The sequence below is a fragment of the Microtus oregoni genome, unplaced genomic scaffold (assembly GCF_018167655.1).
Source record: "Microtus oregoni isolate MIOR12 unplaced genomic scaffold, Mior012 000037F_ref0000500, whole genome shotgun sequence".
Classification (NCBI taxonomy): domain Eukaryota; kingdom Metazoa; phylum Chordata; class Mammalia; order Rodentia; family Cricetidae; genus Microtus; species Microtus oregoni.
In genome coordinates this window covers 22,505,611-22,523,667 of record NW_024543096.1, presented here as the reverse complement: position 1 = coordinate 22,523,667, position 18,057 = coordinate 22,505,611, and the positions used below count along the sequence as shown (strand labels likewise).

General features: G+C 41.9%; 1 protein-coding gene, 1 non-coding gene and 1 pseudogene across 3 annotated transcripts in view; 2 read left to right on the top strand and 1 right to left on the bottom strand.

The window, feature by feature from the left end:
- Positions 1 to 18,057, top strand: part of Abcb11 (ATP binding cassette subfamily B member 11) — a 78,806-nt gene that overhangs the window by 6,258 nt on the left and 54,491 nt on the right. The window contains exons 1-5 of one of the 2 annotated variants that reach the window (XM_041631664.1): positions 272 to 367; positions 9,297 to 9,399; positions 11,054 to 11,075; positions 13,734 to 13,785; positions 14,502 to 14,740. In XM_041631664.1, coding sequence (XP_041487598.1) covers positions 9,324 to 9,399; positions 11,054 to 11,075; positions 13,734 to 13,785; positions 14,502 to 14,740 — 389 coding nt within the window. In that variant the 5' untranslated portion in view covers positions 272 to 367; positions 9,297 to 9,323. Of the gene's footprint in view, positions 1 to 271; positions 368 to 9,296; positions 9,400 to 11,053; positions 11,076 to 13,733; positions 13,786 to 14,501; positions 14,741 to 18,057 lie in introns of those variants that run through there. The other variant, XM_041631665.1, reaches the window with a different exon arrangement.
- Positions 4,990 to 5,094, top strand: LOC121433313. Its single transcript, XR_005972305.1, has one exon. It is a non-coding gene; the product is annotated as a U6 spliceosomal RNA (small nuclear RNA).
- LOC121433160 lies at positions 8,514 to 8,960 on the bottom strand (annotated as a pseudogene).

Sequence of the window (18,057 nt, the reverse complement as noted above, 5' to 3'; positions counted from 1 at the left end):
CTTTTTAAAAATAAAGGGCTTAGGGAAGGAAGAGCCAAGCCTCTCACCAGGCCCTCTACTGTCGGGCCCAATTCTAAGGCAAATCAGTGGTTTCTAAAGCTTGTTGATACCCTCGGAAGGTTCCCAGTGCACTCTGGGTTGGGGTTACTGCTTTGAGTACGGTTGACCTTTCCTCTCCTGTCACTGACCTGTGCTAGATCTGGACATTAGGGCACTGACCTATAAGCAAATAGCATTCTGGAAAAAGCCTGATTTCTGTTCAATGTTTTATTACGATGAAAACTGATCTTGGGAATGGCTGTACAACCCTGACTTTCCACAGTGGAGTCTCTGGCTTCTTCTGGCTTCTTCAAATTCACATCCACAGGTAAGTGACTGCATTTGCCAGTAGCATTTTAAGTCTCTGCTTTCCAAGTCTGCCCTTATCTTTTTTTTTTTTCTTTTTAAATCTCAGTTTATGGGAGTTTCAGATTTACCAAAAGTGCTGTCATATGCTAGGGCTATAGCCCGTGGGTAAGTGTGTGAAGATGTAGGGCTGTGTTCTTGGGATAATCAACGAGGGAAGCCTGGTGGCTGTCTTAAAGCAGTGCTATTTGTATATCAGTTGTCTTGAAAATGTGTGTGTGTTAAAAATAGGTGAACAGATAGAAAAAAAAAAAGATCACCCAAAGTAAAAATGCCAGAGTGATGCTTTTTAAGCTTGGCATTATAAAAACATGACCCTGTTTGAACTAATAATCATAAAAATCTCAAGGCTTATCCGAGACTTTAAAAGATCAGTTATTCTCTTCTTGCCTAAAACCTTTCATAAACTCCCATTGTTGGTGGGATAAAGCCCCAAGACCCCGGTGTTAAAGAACCAAGGAACAGTAGCTCCAGAGGTAGCTCGCACCCCCCCCACCCGTTGTTAAACAGTAGCTCCAGAGGTAGCTCGCACCCCGCCCCAGACCCGTTGTTATTCTTCAGTCCTTGCTCCTGTTCTGTCTTTGGGTTCTAGGCCTTCCATATACTCTTTCCTTCCTTTCTTTCATCCTCCGTCTACTTTGAGTTTCTCTCCAGGGCAAATTCATGGTGAATGTGTTCATTCCAGAGATTCCCAAGCTGGTGCTCATACATCGTCTTCATCTATGGTCATCATAGCTGCGATTTTTCCGGGAGTCTATCACCCATCTTTTGTTCACTCCAGAAGCTCCATCAGGGTGAAGCTAATTAGAAGGTTGATGCTCTAGGCAATAGTTTAGTTTAAAAAAAATCACATTTTTGAGAATTTTCTCACTCTTCTGAACTGACTTCGTGGTTCTGGAGTGGGAGGATTTTCTGTAAATAGCCAGGAAGTAAATATAGAGAAGGACTTTCAGTTTATGTCGGAGATACTCAGTGATGTGACCAAAGACAATAAAAAAGGGTGGATGTGGTAACTATATTCCAATAAAGCCATGCTTCAGAGAGAGAGAGAGAGAGAGAGAGAGAGAGAGAGAGAGAGAGGGAGAGAGAGAGAGAGAGAGAACACGACCAGGCAGTCATTTGGTTGCCCTTATTGCAATAAGAATATAAGATTCTTTACTCTGAAACCAGTTTCTGAGCATCTGTTTCTCCTTCCTTCCTTCTTTTCTTTAAAAGATCAGTTAATGTTCCTTCCTTCTTTCCTTCCCTCCCTCTTTCCCTTCCTCCCTCCCTCTCTCCTTCTCTCCTTTCTTCCCTTCTTTAACACCAAGAGTCAGTTGTTAGTGTGGACCAGGCCCTTTGAGAAGATCAACCCTTCCATCAGCTGCTTTAATCTGGATTCCACCAAGCTGCGGTGCATCTTGGCCACCATGAGGCAACACAATAAAAACAGTGGTCATTGACATTTTGTGTTCCCAGGATCTTCACCCTGGCCCCACATGGCTCCGAGGACCCTGTGTCTGTCTCCTCTATCTGGAGTGTCTGCCAGGCCAGTGTCTCCCAGGCAACCATGCAGTTTCTGGTCTCTGCCCTTCTACTCAGCAGTGGTCTTCTACAGGTTGCTGTCCACGCTCTAAGATATGATCAGGGGACTGACCTTGAGTGTTTGTTTCTGAGTTGATAAGATTCCATCTTTTATCAGCAGAAGTTGAACAGAAAGTTACACAGTAGACAGGTTAAATATCACATGTCCTTGAACAAAGAAGGACAGTGGGATGTGGTCAGTCAAGTCTCCTCAAGGGGTTCCTACCTAGGTAGCCGCGTCAGCCAACCACTGCATAGAAATATTAATTTCTGCCTTAAACTGTTAGATTCTCTGATGTTTCCGAAAACTGATTTTTTTTGAAAGGCCTTGAAAATTTTCAATCTTTTCCTGAAAGATTTGGAGGAGATAAAATAATTCAATATCTTAAAATTCAAATAAAAAACAAATAGCGCAAAATCTTGTTTTCAGCTCTGAATTATCTTATGCTTGCCAAAAAATTATCATTGCAAATTGTTAAGCAATTCTTATTATAACTTTTAGCAATGGATAGTGTGGTTTAGGTGCTAATTAAGCATTATAAGGTATTAACTGAGAAAGTGGATTCGGTGGCATTGTGACTGCTTCTGTTGGTAAGGGAAAAACAAAACAAAAAACAAAATAAACTTCCAAAGGAGGAGGCCCATCCTCAAGATCCTGCCAAACAAGTCTGCAAACTGGATTTCTGTATTGCTAGGGTTTCAGTCTAGGAGAGACATCCTCCAGGACCGCTGCAAGCCTTTCCTGAGATCTTTCCTAAATCAGCCAATGGATGAAAACATGCTATTGTAATAGATGGGTTGCATTCTGCATTGTAAAGGTTTGAGACAATCCATTCTACCCTGTAACGGCCTGAGACAATCCATTCTACATTTTAACGGTATGAGACAATCCATTCTGTGGAAGGATCACAAACAACACCTTCATTCAAGTCTTCCTAATTTTCTGGGCACTTTCCCCACACTTAGTGTTAAAAAAAACTTCAGTGTCATTGTGACCTGGATGAAGCCAGGTCAGTGGGTTGACTGCAAAGGATCCTGGAAAGCAGAGTTAGGGAAGGAGCGAGAGGATTAGGTGTAGAAGCATAAAGGGCAAAAGGAACTTGCGTTCTCTTTCTTTGTGGGTTTCAACAGGATCAGCTCATGGAGCTGAAAATGGATTAGTCAGGCCTCAGAGATATGTTAAAAACCATGACTGGCTTGGTGGTGCTTACTTATAATCAGAGAGGCAAGTTAAAGACCAACCTCGGTGTACATAGTGAGTTCCTGGCCAGAGAGCTATGTAGTAAGATTTTGGGTCAACTCCCATTGTGCCCTCAGTCCAAAAACACCAGGCAGCAGCAAAAACAACAGGATCTGTGAAAATCCAGAATCTGAGGGAAGGCCCTGTACTTTGGCCTCTTATTTCTGCTGAACAGCAGCGGTAGAAACTTCTCAAATGTAAGTAAGTTAGGAAAAAGAATTGGTGATTGAATAAAGAAGAACAGGTCTTGTTGGGATCCAGGGACCTCACTATTGTTACTGTGATGCTTCAGGGAAAAGGGGAATCTTTGCCTTTGGTGTCTACTGTGACCCCCCCCCCCCCAGGCTCCAGTGGATAGTTCCAGTACAGGGGTCACATGAGTGGCTCTGGCTGAACTAAATAGGTCACACAGTGCAACACAGAACTATAAATCTGGAAAAGGGAAAGTAGAGGTTAATAAGAATGGGAAGGGAATAAGAGAGGGGACAGAGAGAGAGACAGAGACAGAGATAGATAGATAGATAGATAGATAGATAGATAGATAATAGATAGATAGATAGATGATAGATAGATAGATGATAGATAGATGATAGATAGATAGATAGATAGGAAGGATAAGGACTTATTATTTATCTCTCCAAACCATACTTTTCCTGTATTCTCCTTGTCATTTAGTCTGAATTACAAAAGTTCAGTACACCGTGGACTCATTTCTAGTTATTTTGTATTTTCTTAAGCTTTGGGTTCCTAAGACATGCTGTAGTAAACACGCGAATACATGTCTCAGCTTGGATCTCATATAATGTGAGTTTGAATCTAGGCTCCACCAGTTACTAACCAGTTACTAATGTGCTTGTGGGCCAGTGTCTGGAAAAAGTGGAAAGAGCAAGTTGCCATCTCAGGAGACAAGGATTTAATGATTAGTTTTTTTGTTTGTTTTTACTCTGCGTATGCCCGTGTGTGTGTGTGTGTGTGTGTGTGTGTGTGTGTGTGTGTGTCACAGGACAATATGTGGGATTCATTCTACCATCCTACGATTTGGGCATTTAGGTTCTGGGAATCAAACTAGGGCAGGCAGGTTTGGTGACAAGCACTGTTAGCTGCTGAGCCATTTCACCAGCCCCTACTGAATGATTTAAAGTCAAGACATATACAAAGAACATTTCTGGCATATTCTAAATGCCATTTCAGTTTTAATTGGTTTTTAAAACAATTATCAGTGAAAATAATAAACTAGGGTCTTCTACAACCTATCGTTAATACATTTAGTCTTGTTTGTATTTCCGGTTTGCTCTCCAAAAGTTATTTGATCATCCTATGTTTTTACTACCTGGACCAAAGAGCACTCTCCCTCTGTCCTCATAGCACTTCGCACTATTGGGGTTTAGCCCATGCCTGTATTTTGTCCAATGGCTTTAGTACCTATTCCTAACCGTGACCCATTTCTTTGCTACTCTTGCAAAACTTTATTTTTTTTTCCAATCTTATAGGTCTTCTAAAACCAGGAATGGATATTAATGATAACAAATATTTTTTGAGTCTATTAAAATGATCATTTGTCTTATTAACTAACCATTCTATGCTCTAAATCAACCCCATTTCATTGTATTTTGTAAGCTACTGAATAACATATAGAATATCATGCTTAACTTTTGAAAGTCAATTTTCTGGTAAGTCTGTTTTTTCTCTTATAGCATTTTCTATCCGATGTAGGATTAAAGATGCCTTAGGAAATGAGTTGAGTGTCTGTCCTACTTGACTAGTTAACAAAGCGATCGATAGTGTTCCCTTCCACAGCACCTGTACTAAAGTGGGAACTGTACAGAGATGTTAGAATGGCCCTGAGCAAGAATGACATGCAAATTTGGGAAGTATTCCATATTTTTGATGACTTTGTTCTTTGCTTCTTGTATTTTTGTTTCATATAATGCACAAGTTAACTAAGACAGAAAGGTTCTTCCAAAAACCTATAAATTAAAATCTAATTTATGTGCAATATTAGAATCACTCAGTCTTTGAAGTTTTATGAAACTTGTCTATGTCATTAATCTAAACCTAACTTTTAGGAGGGGTTGGGGATTTTTGAATATTGAATAAATGTCCTTAATAATTATTAGTTTTTACATTTTAGAATTTTCTTCTAAGCAAAATGTGATAATTCATACCTTCTCTAGAAAATCAGTCTTATCCTGGTTTTCAAGTTTATTACTTTATTACATAAAGTTTCTCAAAGTATTTGATTACGATTTTAACTTTTTCTGCCTAATCTCCTGCCTATTTGTTTTCTGTTGTTTATTTGTGACTTATATATGTCTTCCTGGTATGTTTTGTTGAGTTCTGTCTGGTTTTTGGCAATCTGAAGAGAACAGCTTTTAAATTGTTCTGGCCTCTCTAGTTTTTACTCTTTTTTTAAAAAAGTAAGTCTTATTAATTTTGAAATCCCCCTTTATCCCTTTGTTAGGCTGGGACTTGAACCCAGGGCCTCTAGCATTAGGCATGTGTCCCGCCACAGGCTGTCTTCCCCAGGCCCTTAGTCTTGTTTTCGAAAGGTTCTTAAGGAGAATGGCATTCATTCATTAGTCTTTTAATGAATTAAGTGCATTTGTGTTTACAACCAAATCTTTGAGTGTCCTTTTAGCGGGATCCATGGCTTTTCTGTCTGTATCATCAGGTTCCAAATATTTCCTAATTTTCATTGTGAGTTCATCCTTAGCATACATACATTCTAAAGTCATAACACACAATTTTACTGAATACAAATGTGTATAGATCAACAGCGTTTAATCTTTTATTTTTTACTCAGTTACACTGATATCAGAATGTATGCTAAAAGTTATATATAGAAATGTTTATTACCGGGGGAGGGAAGACTATGATCAAAATATATTTTGAATAAAATGTAAAATATAGCTATATAGGGAAATTTTGTTTTTTATTAGTAGTCAAATTAATTTTTTATTTGCCTTTTTAATTATTTGATAATCCCCTACACATATATAATAAATTTCAGTCAACTTTCATCCTACCTGTTTCCCTCTCTTGCTGGGCTGTGTCATGCCTGGAAGACACCTTTTTGGCCGCACATTCCCCATCCTTTGGTTCTTACGTTCTTTCTGCTCCTTCTTCCATGATGTTCCTTGAGCCTTGGAGGGGATGATAGAGCTTTCCCATTTAGTGCTAAACACCCCACCATCCAAACATTCTTAGACCTTTGGCCAGTTACGGGCTTCTGTGTTAACCACTGTCTAGAAGCTTCTCTGATTAAGGCTGGGCATTGCCCTTATCTGTGGGTATAAACTTGAAGTATTTAGAAGACAGGTTGACAACATAACAATTTAGCAAAATAATAATAATAGTTCTCCACGACCTCTCCAGCCATGGGCTCTTGAGTAGGAAGCACAAACTCTCTCCTCTGAAGGGGACTTTCAGTTCAACCAGAGAGACACTGGCTGTCCCCACAACAGTCATGCCGGTGTCCCACTAAACCACACATTGTGTCTAGTGTGACAGATTATTAACTTGACAAGATACAGATTCCTTCTGTGAGGAAGGAATCATCTAGATTCAATATCCTCTGTCTCTGCCTGTGAAAGATTTTTTTTTTTGACTAGGTTAGTTAAAATGGGAAAACCCATACTAAATGTGGGTGGCGCGGTTTCATGGCCCTGGCTGCGGCCCAGCCCTCAGACACCAACATGGTCACATGTTGCAGCCTAGATCCTGAGCCTCCATGTGGCTCCTGGGGGCACCATGGGCCACCAGACATCAACACAGACCCCAGCTGTGGTAGGACCATGGACCCAGACATGGTCTTCGGCAACAGCCTGGACCCGGATATCACCATGGCCCCAGGTGGCTGTACATGCCACTCAGATCCTCTCTGCCCCCTCAGTAACGTGGCCCTCGGTTGTCAACCTGGCTCCAGGTAGTAGCCAGACCACAGGCCTCCTCAGGGCCCTCAGTGGCCCCTCAGTGGCAGCAGAAGCCACAGGCATCATCTCATTTGCTCTCAGTGCTCCAGGGCCTCGGACCAAGACTGGCCCTTGGTAGAAGCCCAGGTCTGGAAATAGCCCTGGATTCAGGTGGTTCACATTAGCCTATTCCTCACCACCCTTTTCTCCTCAGATCTGGCTCTTTCCCCAGCCCATGAACCTCTCCACCTCTTTATCGCTTCCACCTCCCTCCCCACCCTCTATCTGCTTACCACAATAGTGTCTGACAGTCTGGTGCCATGGGTGCCGGGCGGTACTTGTTTGAGACCTGCTCAGGCCAGCTTCAGGACATGACGCGGTGCTGTTGCTCTTGCTCCGTTGCATCCTGGGATTAGAGTTACCAGATGACGGCTCCTGTCCTCCACCCCCCATCTAACCCCCTGCCAGCCACATGGTATGGCACGGAACTGTGTTGGGCCAGGGCTAGAGACCCTGAGCTGAATTTAATAACGTTTTTAAAACAGCAGAAATAGAGAATTAGCTGAACACATTCACTCATTGAACATCTTACACAGTTTTACTTTTTGTCTTTTTGAAATATAACAGGTTAAACTCCATACCATAACTTGACAGACTGTACCAAGATATTTTGTTAGTTCTTATATTCACACCTGATTCTTTTTCATGGTACTTTCTGGAAACTCTTTTTTGATAAGGTACATCCTGTAATAGGTGCTTGGGTTTGTGAATGGAAACTTTCTTGGGGTTCAAAGCCAGGATACAGACAAAATGGTTTTTTGTTTGTTTGTTGTCCAAGATAAATCGTTAGGTTAAAAGTTATTTTTCCTTGCACTTTGAAGATGTTTTCCAATATTGGTTATTGATAAGAAAGCAAAGAGAGCTGTGACCAACACGGCTCTGGTTGGACTCACCATCCCTTGGGGCTCTACTTACAAAAGACCACTGACACGACTTGAAAGAACTTGGGTGTCATTGTACCAGCTACACTTAAGAATGTCACCGGTTAGGCCAGCCTGGTCTACAGAGCTAGTTCCAGGACAGGCTCCAAAGCCACAGAGAAACCCTGTCTCGAAAAACCAAAAAAAAAAAAAAAAAAAAAAAAAAAAAAAAAAAGAATGTCACCGGTTGTTTTACTTAGTGCTTTGATGAGATTCTGTTAAAAATAAAGCACAGATAAACAGAAAGAACAAATAAACTTAATAAACAATCATCTATCCACCAACTAAAGAAAACCTTTTTCCTTTCTTTCTTTCCTTTCTCTCTCTCTTTCTTTCTCTCTTTCTCTTGCTTGCTTTCTTGCTTTCTAGCTTTATCAGATAGTCTTTTATTGAAATATTTTCTTTCATGGATTTTTAACAAGCTGAGCATTCCACTGCATCAATGCTGATGTCATGTATGATGTCATGAGGGTCCAGGATCACCTTAATATTTCCAGAAAGTTCTCTGGCTAGAGACAAGTGCTGCATCTGCTGGGCAATGTTGACAGTCTCATCAAAACTGGTATTTCCACCGTATTTCATCTTCATCTGTTTCTGTCTCTTGGTGGCTCCTTGAGGTCCCTGATGACCAGGCAGAGGGCACCACCTCATCTGGGCCTGTCTTGTCTGGATGGTCAGCTTTGCTGTAATCCTCAGACCTTTCCAGTTACTGGGGCTTTGGCAATGTCATCACCAACTTTTTTTGGAGATAGACTCAGGCAACTGATCTTTGGGGCCAAGACAGATGTGGTTGCCCACCTCACCTCTGGCAAACCTCAAGTCCACAACTTTGATTTCCTGGGGTTTGAACTTGGGAGGCATGGTGGAGGCGGCTGGTGATGGATGCACCTGGATTCGGGCTGACTGAAGAAAGTTGTATGATAGCCTCCATCTGAGCCAAAAGGCGAAACGCAAGAAAACCATTTTCAGTTGGGCTAACTTTTTGAAAAGCTGGCAAAGGTCATTTGAGGAACAATGAAATCATGACTTTAATCCAGCTTTTAGTTCATCTTTCTTAATATTTAGTCTATTTCACTGAGATGTTATTGGATGAAAAGATCTGTTTTTGTTTCGGATTGTCTACAGAAGCTTGCTGATTTGACTACTTTCGTCAAAGAGAAAATAGACAGTAATTACAGCAATTGTTTTATTTTACAGGGCTGTTGAGTGCAGACTGCAAACACCATGTCTGACTCGGTAATTCTTCGCAGTGTGAAGAAATTTGGAGAGGAGAATCATGCTTTTGAATCAGATGGATCGAGTAAGTGGCCTTTGAATTTGCTTGAGTCTTAGGCAAAGAAAAATAAAGACAAAGGTGAGGGTAACCCATCGAGGTTTTAAGACGCAGAGAAAAGTCAGCTATGACATGTGGAGCTATTGCTGGGCATGGGCCTGACATAGAGCATCCAGAATCCATGTCATAGCACATCTGGAAGCTCCGTGTTGGTATGCACAGCCTGGGACCCAGGGGCAGCATCTCCCATGAGAACTCCTTCCTAGGTAGAGCAGGGTTGTTCAGCACTGGCCATCGTGATAACTTTATCCCGGTATCATTACTGATCACCGTGGCAACAGTAAGTGTTAAGGGCTTCTGCTCCTGGCAGGAATGAGACTGTGTGGGAGGTGCCCTGCAGCATTAGTCCCTGGCATGTTGTGAGCACCGCCTCTAAGCTGTCATTTGTTGATTAAGTCATATGCTTCTGTATTTTCCAGAGAAATCAAGGCTTTGCTAGCTTCTTAAAAGTTGGTAAAAATCACAAGAGTTATGACTCACGGAATCATGATTCTAGTCCAGTTTTCCGATTCTCAAGGCCTACGTCTACACTGTAATGTGTCTTACTGCAATTGTGTTAGACATGCCAGTGGAACCCATAAATGACGGCCATGATAACAAACACCCCTTAGGGCTCTTTTCTCGCCCCTGTAGACCCAGTTCCATTTCCTACCGGCATTTGTTCTATGCGTGCTGACAAAAATAATACATAAAAATAATCCATATTCACTAGCTGAACATAGCGGACAATGAGGACTACTGAGAACACAAGAACAATGGCAGTGGGTTTTTGATCCTACTGCACGTACTGGCTTTGTGGGAGCCTAGGCAGTTTGGATGCTCACCTTACTAGACCTGGATGGAGGTGGGTGGTCCTTGGGCTTCCCACAGGTCAGGGAACCCTGATTGCTCTTCGAGCTGATGAGGGAGGGGGACTTGATCGGGGGAGGGGGAGGGAAATGGGAGGCGGTGGCGGGGAGGAGGCAGAAATCCTTAATAAATAAATAAATTTAAAAAAAATAAAAAAATAAAGGACCCCAAAAAAATAATCCATATTCAACACCAATATAAAAGACATCTTACAGCCAATTTGTGATCTGCTAAATACAAAGATTTTGATGTTTCTAAGGAACCAAACAATAAAGTAATTCCCATTTCCATAGATAATTTTAAATAACCATATTCACTTCAGTTTAGAACTGGTAGCTTCCATCAGGCACCGTGGCTCACATCTGTAATCCCAGTCCTTGGGAGACTGAGCAGGAGAATTGCCAGGAGTCTGAGTTCCCAGCCCGGCTTGCATGACAGAATGAGAGACCCTGTCTCAAAGAGGAAAAACAAACAAACAAACCAACTTCCTTTTGATATTTAGAAAATATAAACATTTTGTGATCTGGAGAAAAAAATCCAAATATATAGTCAAAGCAGCAGGAGGGAGGGATAGAAGAAGAGAAAGAGGGAGGGGGAGGGGGAGAGAGATAAAGGGAGAGGGGGAGGGGGAAAGAGAGAAAAAGATGGAGAGAGGAAACAATTATTTTATAATATTTTGTGAGTAAAAGTACTGCACAGAAATGCTTATGATTGTGTTGCATTTGGACATGATTTTTATTAACTTCTCTATACACTGTTTTCACCCTGACAGATAACAATGATAAGAAACCAAGGTGAGTGGCTCATTTAACAACACAGGATCTTCTCTAGAAGGATTTCAGAGTATTCCTATAAATGCAGTAATGGCTCAGCGGTTAAGAGCACTGCCTGTTCTTCCAAAGGTCCCGAGTTCAATTCCCAGCAACCACATGGTGGCTCACAACCATCTGTCATGAGATCTGGTGCCATCTTGAGGAAGAGATCTGGTCAGTCATCCTCATCAGCTTAGACCATGAAACCCATTATGGACAAGTTCAACCGCCATATATGGGCTACCCATGAGTGCTTCAGCATTGCTAGGGCAGAAATTCATTTCATTTCATTTCTGCAAATGCAGAGCATTTTCATAAGCGTTACTTCCCACGCATGGGCACAATGCTTTCTTCTCTTTAAAGCCTCATAGGATATCCCTTTCTGGTTAGTCCAGGCTTCTGCCCGCGCATCCCAGTCCACTGCCAGCCCAAACAAGCAGGAAAGCGCGGGACGCTTAATGTGGTTTCACGAGTGTGAGGAGCTCCTCCAACTTCACTTCTTTCCCCCCTGAGGTGACTATACACACCTCAAATTGAACTCTTAGAGCTTTCTCTTCAGAACACCAGCTTGAGCTGACAGGTAAACATGTGTACAGGGCAGGGTTAGCTGGGTCTGCCTTGGAAAAGCTGCACCACATGAGCTCCTTGCATGGGGGATGGCAGAAGGTTGGTTTAAGAAGTGTGAAGTACTTCATGACAGGAGCTGGTAGCAGGGGTAAGATTAACTCTGGGCTAGGATGGTTCAGGTGGCTCTGGTCCTCGGGAAGTCCCACTGGAGGGCAGAGAAGAAACAGAGTCACCCCTTTACCCAGAGGAGGTTATGTTATTTTTTCACTAATTTTTAATACAACATATTTTGATCATGTTTTTCTCCTCCAGTTACTACCACATCCTTCCCATCTCCCTACTCACAGAACTTTATGTTCTCTCTCTCTCTCAAAAAAAAACCTCACAAAAATGAAAATCAAAACAAACAAACCAAAAACCCCCAATAAGACAAAGAATGTCAAAAATAAATATATAAAAGGAATAAAAAAAGTCCCCAACAGACAAGCTATTAGGGAATTTATTTTGTGTTAGCTACTCCTGGGCATGGGGCCTGCCCCGAACTATACACCCATCGACTATATATACCCAGCGACACACAGTTGGAGAAAATGAATTTTCTGTTTGCTAACAGGTATCAATAGCAAATCTTCTCTGTTCACATGGTGAGATCCCGTGTCCCCTTCTTCCTCTCAGTGCTGGGATCCTGTCTGGCTTGAAGCTGTGCAGGTCTTGTGTGTGTGGCCATGGTCTCTGTGAGTTCACGTCTGCATCAGTCCTATTTCAACAGGACTTGGCGTCCTCCATCACCTCTGGCTCTTAGGGTCTTTCTCCCTTCACTCTGCATAGATCTCTGAGCCATGATGAAGACATCCCATTTCGGACCGAGTGCTCCAAAGAGATAGAATAAACAATATAAATTTAGAAAACTTTGCATGGTAGCTACTGAGAATGTGTAACTTTTTTTTTTCTGATAAAAAGCAAGAATTGGAAGCGAAGGTTTAAGATGTGTGTTGCAGGGGAGATGTTATTGAAATCTTGACCATCTTGGCTAGGGAATGCCCTGCTGAGGAGATTGAGGAGAGGCAGAGTGAAAGCCCAAAGTCAGAGTAACTGTCTAACTCTGTGGGTGTCTAAGAAAGGACATTTTGGGAGGGAGCACATTTGGCAAAGTCCAAATGCCTGGCTTCAGAAGAACTAGACTATGTTTATTTTATATCTCCTGCTGATTCCACTTACTATTACCTATGTATACATGAGTCTATGGCTGACCTCTGGAGTATGGGCAGTCCACTGAGGGTCTCATTCCTGAAGAAAATGGACTCCCCCATAGACATCTTCAGATGCCACTGATTGCCGGTGACTCCTCAGCTAGGTGTGGGGCTGTTGACTGAGGTTTCTGTCCCACCCAGCTGTCTCTCAGTCTGGTTCACACAGTCATTAAGTCCCAAAGAAATCACACAGAGGTCTACATTAATTATAAACGTATTGTTCCAGTAGCTCAGGCTTCTTATTAACTCTTAAAACTTATATGAGTCCATTATTCTTGTCTATGTTAACCACATGGCTTGGTACCTTTGTCAGCGAGGCATTCTCATCTTGCTTGCTCTGTGTCTGGATCATGACTGCAGACTGTAGAATCCTCTTCCCAGAATTCTTCTGTTTTCATTGCCCCACCTCTACTTCCTGCCTGGTTGCCCTGCCTATACTTCCTGCATGGCTACTGGCCAATCAGCATTTTATTAAACAAGTACAAAAAAACAAATGTTTACGGTAAAAACGATTGTCCCACAGCATGGGGCCTTGCGAGCCTTTCCCCCATCTGTGCTGTAATGTTGACTAGTGTGGCTCTGTGCAGGTCTTGTCCAGGCATCCACAGATGTTGAGAGCTCATGTGTGCAAAAGCCCCTCGAAAAAAACAAAACAAAACAAAACAAAAAAAAAAATACTGGGTTTGGTCAGAATTTCCCAGCCAGAGGGAACATTCTTTCTTACTAAAGAATGATTCAGGAAGTAATGAGTAGGGAGAAATTCTCATCAGTTTTTTTGGGGGGGAGGAAAAAAAGACCTTTAAATGCCTGTTTTTCTCCTCAGGTCACAAGAGAAAAAGAAAGGTGAAGAGTTTCGAGTTGGCTTCTTTGAACTGGTAATAAAACCATGCTGACTTATTTGATTGATTTTGCAACTGTGAGTGACTCACATACTGGAGAAAGTGCCAATTCTTTAGTCATATTGGCAGAATTTAACCCATGATCAACCATGCAGTCGTGCGCTTTACCTGTGTGGTAACATGCTGAATAGTGATTAGAAATTCAGTGGTCATCTCCAATATCATCAAAACCATTTGGAATAGAATCAGTGGACTCACAATTATAATTTTATTAAGGAAAAATCCCTATCACAATAACTCCCAAAACAATAGATCATATATAGCCATTCTTATGAGACGTCTTTAGAAATTCCATAGTTTAGGGATTTATCCCAGATTTGTGTAGGGTGGAGGCATTTCAAAGGAAAAATCTGCTCACTGTCCAGATGGGTTCTCCAAGCTGAGAGGCAACTTATTGCATTGTTGAATGCTCACCCAGTATATCTACCCGGTAAAGTTTCCCATGATGACGGCTTACAGGGTAGTGAAGTCGGCTACTGGCCTGAGGAGACTAGATTCAAAGATTCGGATGTAATGTAAGAGTCTAATGTCATAGACAATTGATGGGTGATTAGTGTGAAGACCACTGCTCAGACATGACTCCCACAAGCACCTGGGGTTGAAGGCTGTTTATCAGAATCTAAGTGGAATCAAATAGGCCTTCTGTCTGCCCTGCATTTCACCTATAATCTCTGAACCCTTTGTTTTTCAAGTTTCGATTTTCTTCATCAACTGACAATTGGCTGATGTTTGTGGGAAGTCTGTGTGCAATGCTCCATGGAATGGCCCAGCCAGGCATCCTTATTATTTTTGGTATAATGATAGATATTTTTATTGAGTATGACATTGAAAGACAAGAACTCGCGATTCCAGGAAAAGCGTGTATAAATAACACCATCGTATGGATCAACAACTCCTTCAACCAGAACGTGACAAATGGAACACCATGTGGGTAGGCTACTTTTCTTTTTGCTGTATCTTAAATTAGAATTCAAAACATCCAAAGGCAATATTGACTGAGTTGGAATGGCACCTAATACAAAAGAACAGAAAAACAAATTTACCCATGTTGATAGAAATTTGTTAACCTTGCAGTTATTTCTGCCCTTTCAGGTCTCAAAACAACAACAGGCATTGCAGATCAAGCACCCAGCATCAATTAAAGACTTAGTTTACTATAAGCCCTAGCAGGACACTGTCAATACGTATTGCCACCAAAGAGATTACTGAATTTCACTTGAGTCTCCTAGACAAAAGCTCCTTCCCTGCTAATCTCCTTTTGCCCCTTGGCTTTGTCCCCTCTCTGTGTGTTTCATGTGCATGCTGCATTAGAGGGATAAGAATCAATAGTTACAGCCAGTGACTAAGTTACTGTGGTCTTGTGGCCCTGAAGAAATAGCCAGAACTCAGACTACCTCAGTCTGAGATACACCCAACAGACAGACCGCTTTGTAATCAGTGAGTCTGCAGTACGTGCGTGCTGACTCACGTGGTGGTGGCATGAACCTTACACCTGCCTTGTGCGGCCTCGGGTGCAGAACAAGTTCACTGGAATGTATGAATCCATATGCTCAGGCTCATGGGTCCAAGGAAGGGCGTATCCTTCCTAGAAAGGCGCTTAGGATGACTGCCTCAAATACGTTTTTGTTTCTCATATTAAATTTTGAAAAATGTTGACAGACTTGATTTAAATTATGGATCTTTCTAAATCATTAAAATTCTTCCATCACGTCATCTACTTTGAGGGTCTTTCACTCCTTCAATCAAAAATACTTTGAGATGTCAACTGAGTAACATGAACTTGTAGAGGTCTCAGGGACCCACCGTGAGTCACATCTCTTTATTCGCAGAGCCTTGGTCTAGTCAGCCAGATGGCCATTCATCCAGTGACCATTCATAAAACATTAGTTATAAACTAATGGTGCTGGATGAGGCAAAGCCCAAAATTCTATGCAAGGCAGAGAATCATCCTTTCAAAATTAATAAGCAGACACTGGGGAGATCGCTTAGTGGGTATAGTGCTCTCGATGTAAACAAGAAGACCTGTGTTCAGATCCCTGGCACCCACATAAAAATCAGGAATGACATCAAGTTGAGGTAGAATTATGCTTCTCCTCTTGTGTTAAGGCTGGGCAAGGCAACCCGGTATGAGGAATGGGTTCCTGGAAGCCAGCCAGAGCTTTAGGGACAGGCTCTGCTTCTTCCACTAGCAGTCCTACAAGTAGAGGGAGACCTGGCCCTTTCTGAACAGAAACAGAGAAGTGGGTTGGGGTAGCGGGGTGTTGGGTGTGGTATTGTGTTGTGTGGAGTGAGGTATGGGGAGGGTAGGGGAGGATAGGAAAAAGGGGAAACTGCAGTTGGGATGTCAAATAAATGAATAGATTTAATTAATCATAATAAAAAATATTTTTAAAAGCAATGTTTGCATCTGTAAGTCCAGAGCTGGGGGAAAAGGGCAGGAAGAGACAAAAGGTTCCCCGAGCTTGCTGGCCAGTCAGCCTAGCAATCAGTGAGTTTCAGGAGTGGTAAGAGGCCCTGTCTCGAAAATAAGGTGAAAATGTGTGTGTGTGTCCCTCACATACATGCACATATATACTTGCATATGCTACAATACACATTTGAAAAGGCAAGTTTAAAAATCAGCAAGTCAACTCATTGGAAATAAATTTGCTGGCATCTGAATTTGTGTGTTTCCCTAAGCTTGCAAAGATATTTTCTTCTGAAAGAGACTGATTTTAACTGGTTCTCTAAAGCTCTGCATTTCCTTTAGAGGGCAGAAATGAGCTACTTTTCTTTTTCTTTTGAGAGTGATATCACCACAGCCATTGATAAACACTGGGCCATTAAATCATAAAAACAAATGTTAGGTCGAAATGGGAGACATTTCCAGCGCATTAGCTGTGTACGGACACATGTGAACTGAAGAGTGAATCTAGCTTTGATGTTTACACCACAGGCATTGATAAGCAAGGAACTTCCTGTAGCTACCAGCACTCATTGGTTCATCTTACTAGGCCTTATACCTGGAATTGAACAAATGTTGCAGACTGGTACTTTCAGAAGAACATTGGCCTCAGCTGAATTCCCATGATACAAGTATTTAATTGATCATTTGATAAAATATATAAAAAGATGAAGCATTAAAAATGGTCCTTTGTCTTTCTCTTTTAAAATAATCATATAGGTAAGCTAGAATAGCTTCAGGCTTACTTTTCTTAGATTATTCATTTACTGGGACCTCTTGGACAAGTTAAATCTCTACTGTAGTTATTGCAGCCGCCATTATGAGTACCATTTTTTTTTACAGTTGTGGGGTGAGAATGTTTTGAAAATGGAGTTGGGTGTATCCCCAGATAAGGGAGAGAACATTTTCTCATGGGTCAGGGTTAAAACGCCTCTCAAGTTACCTAATTCTTTCAAAAGCCTTTCTTGGAAGAACTCATTGTTAAGGATACATGATTGCGTAATTATGGCACAATAGTTGTGCTGGTCAGGGATCTGTAAGGCAAGGCAATAACTTCAGCGGGGTTCATGTGCAGGCCGCGGCGGGAGCTGGTTTTGTACTTTTGCTATCTTGGATTGTACATTCCTCTTTATTGGGTGGGATATGAAAGCTAAACTCTTACAAATAGTTCTTCTTCAGCAACACTGAATTCATCTCTCACTGAATGCCTTATTTTCTTAGTTTTATTTTTTCTTGTCTCGCTGCTCTGAGCCAGTCTTCCCATGCAGTGTTGAATAGGAGCTGCCAGAGTGCGCGCCCTTGTCTCTGTCTTATCTTTGAAGTCCTTCACCGTTGTGAATGGTGCGAGCTGTAGGTTTTCACAGGTGCCTTTGATCTATTGAAGGGGTTGCCTTCTATTCCTGGTTTGAGAGGTTTTTAGCCAGTAGAGGTATTGCGTTTTGTTAGTGTTTGTGAACTTGTGTATGCAGATGTGTATGGAGACAAGAGGCCTTCATTGGATGTCTTCTGTTCCCCATCTTATTTTTATTTATGTTTTAAAATTAATTTATGATCTATCTCAGACACGTATATAACACACTCTGGGCATAGCCGTCTCTCCACCCTCAATTATCCTTCTCGCAAAATCCTTTCCTCTTTCTGCTAATATGTCCCTATCCCACTTTTAGGTCTTGTGTTTTGTTTTTGCTTTGGGACCCACGGGGTTCAACCAGGGCCATTCGTGTGAGCATGGGTGTGAATGCATCTGCTGGGGCCCCGAGAGCTCACTGGTTATATCATTTGAGTTGGGGTCTTTCACTGAACCC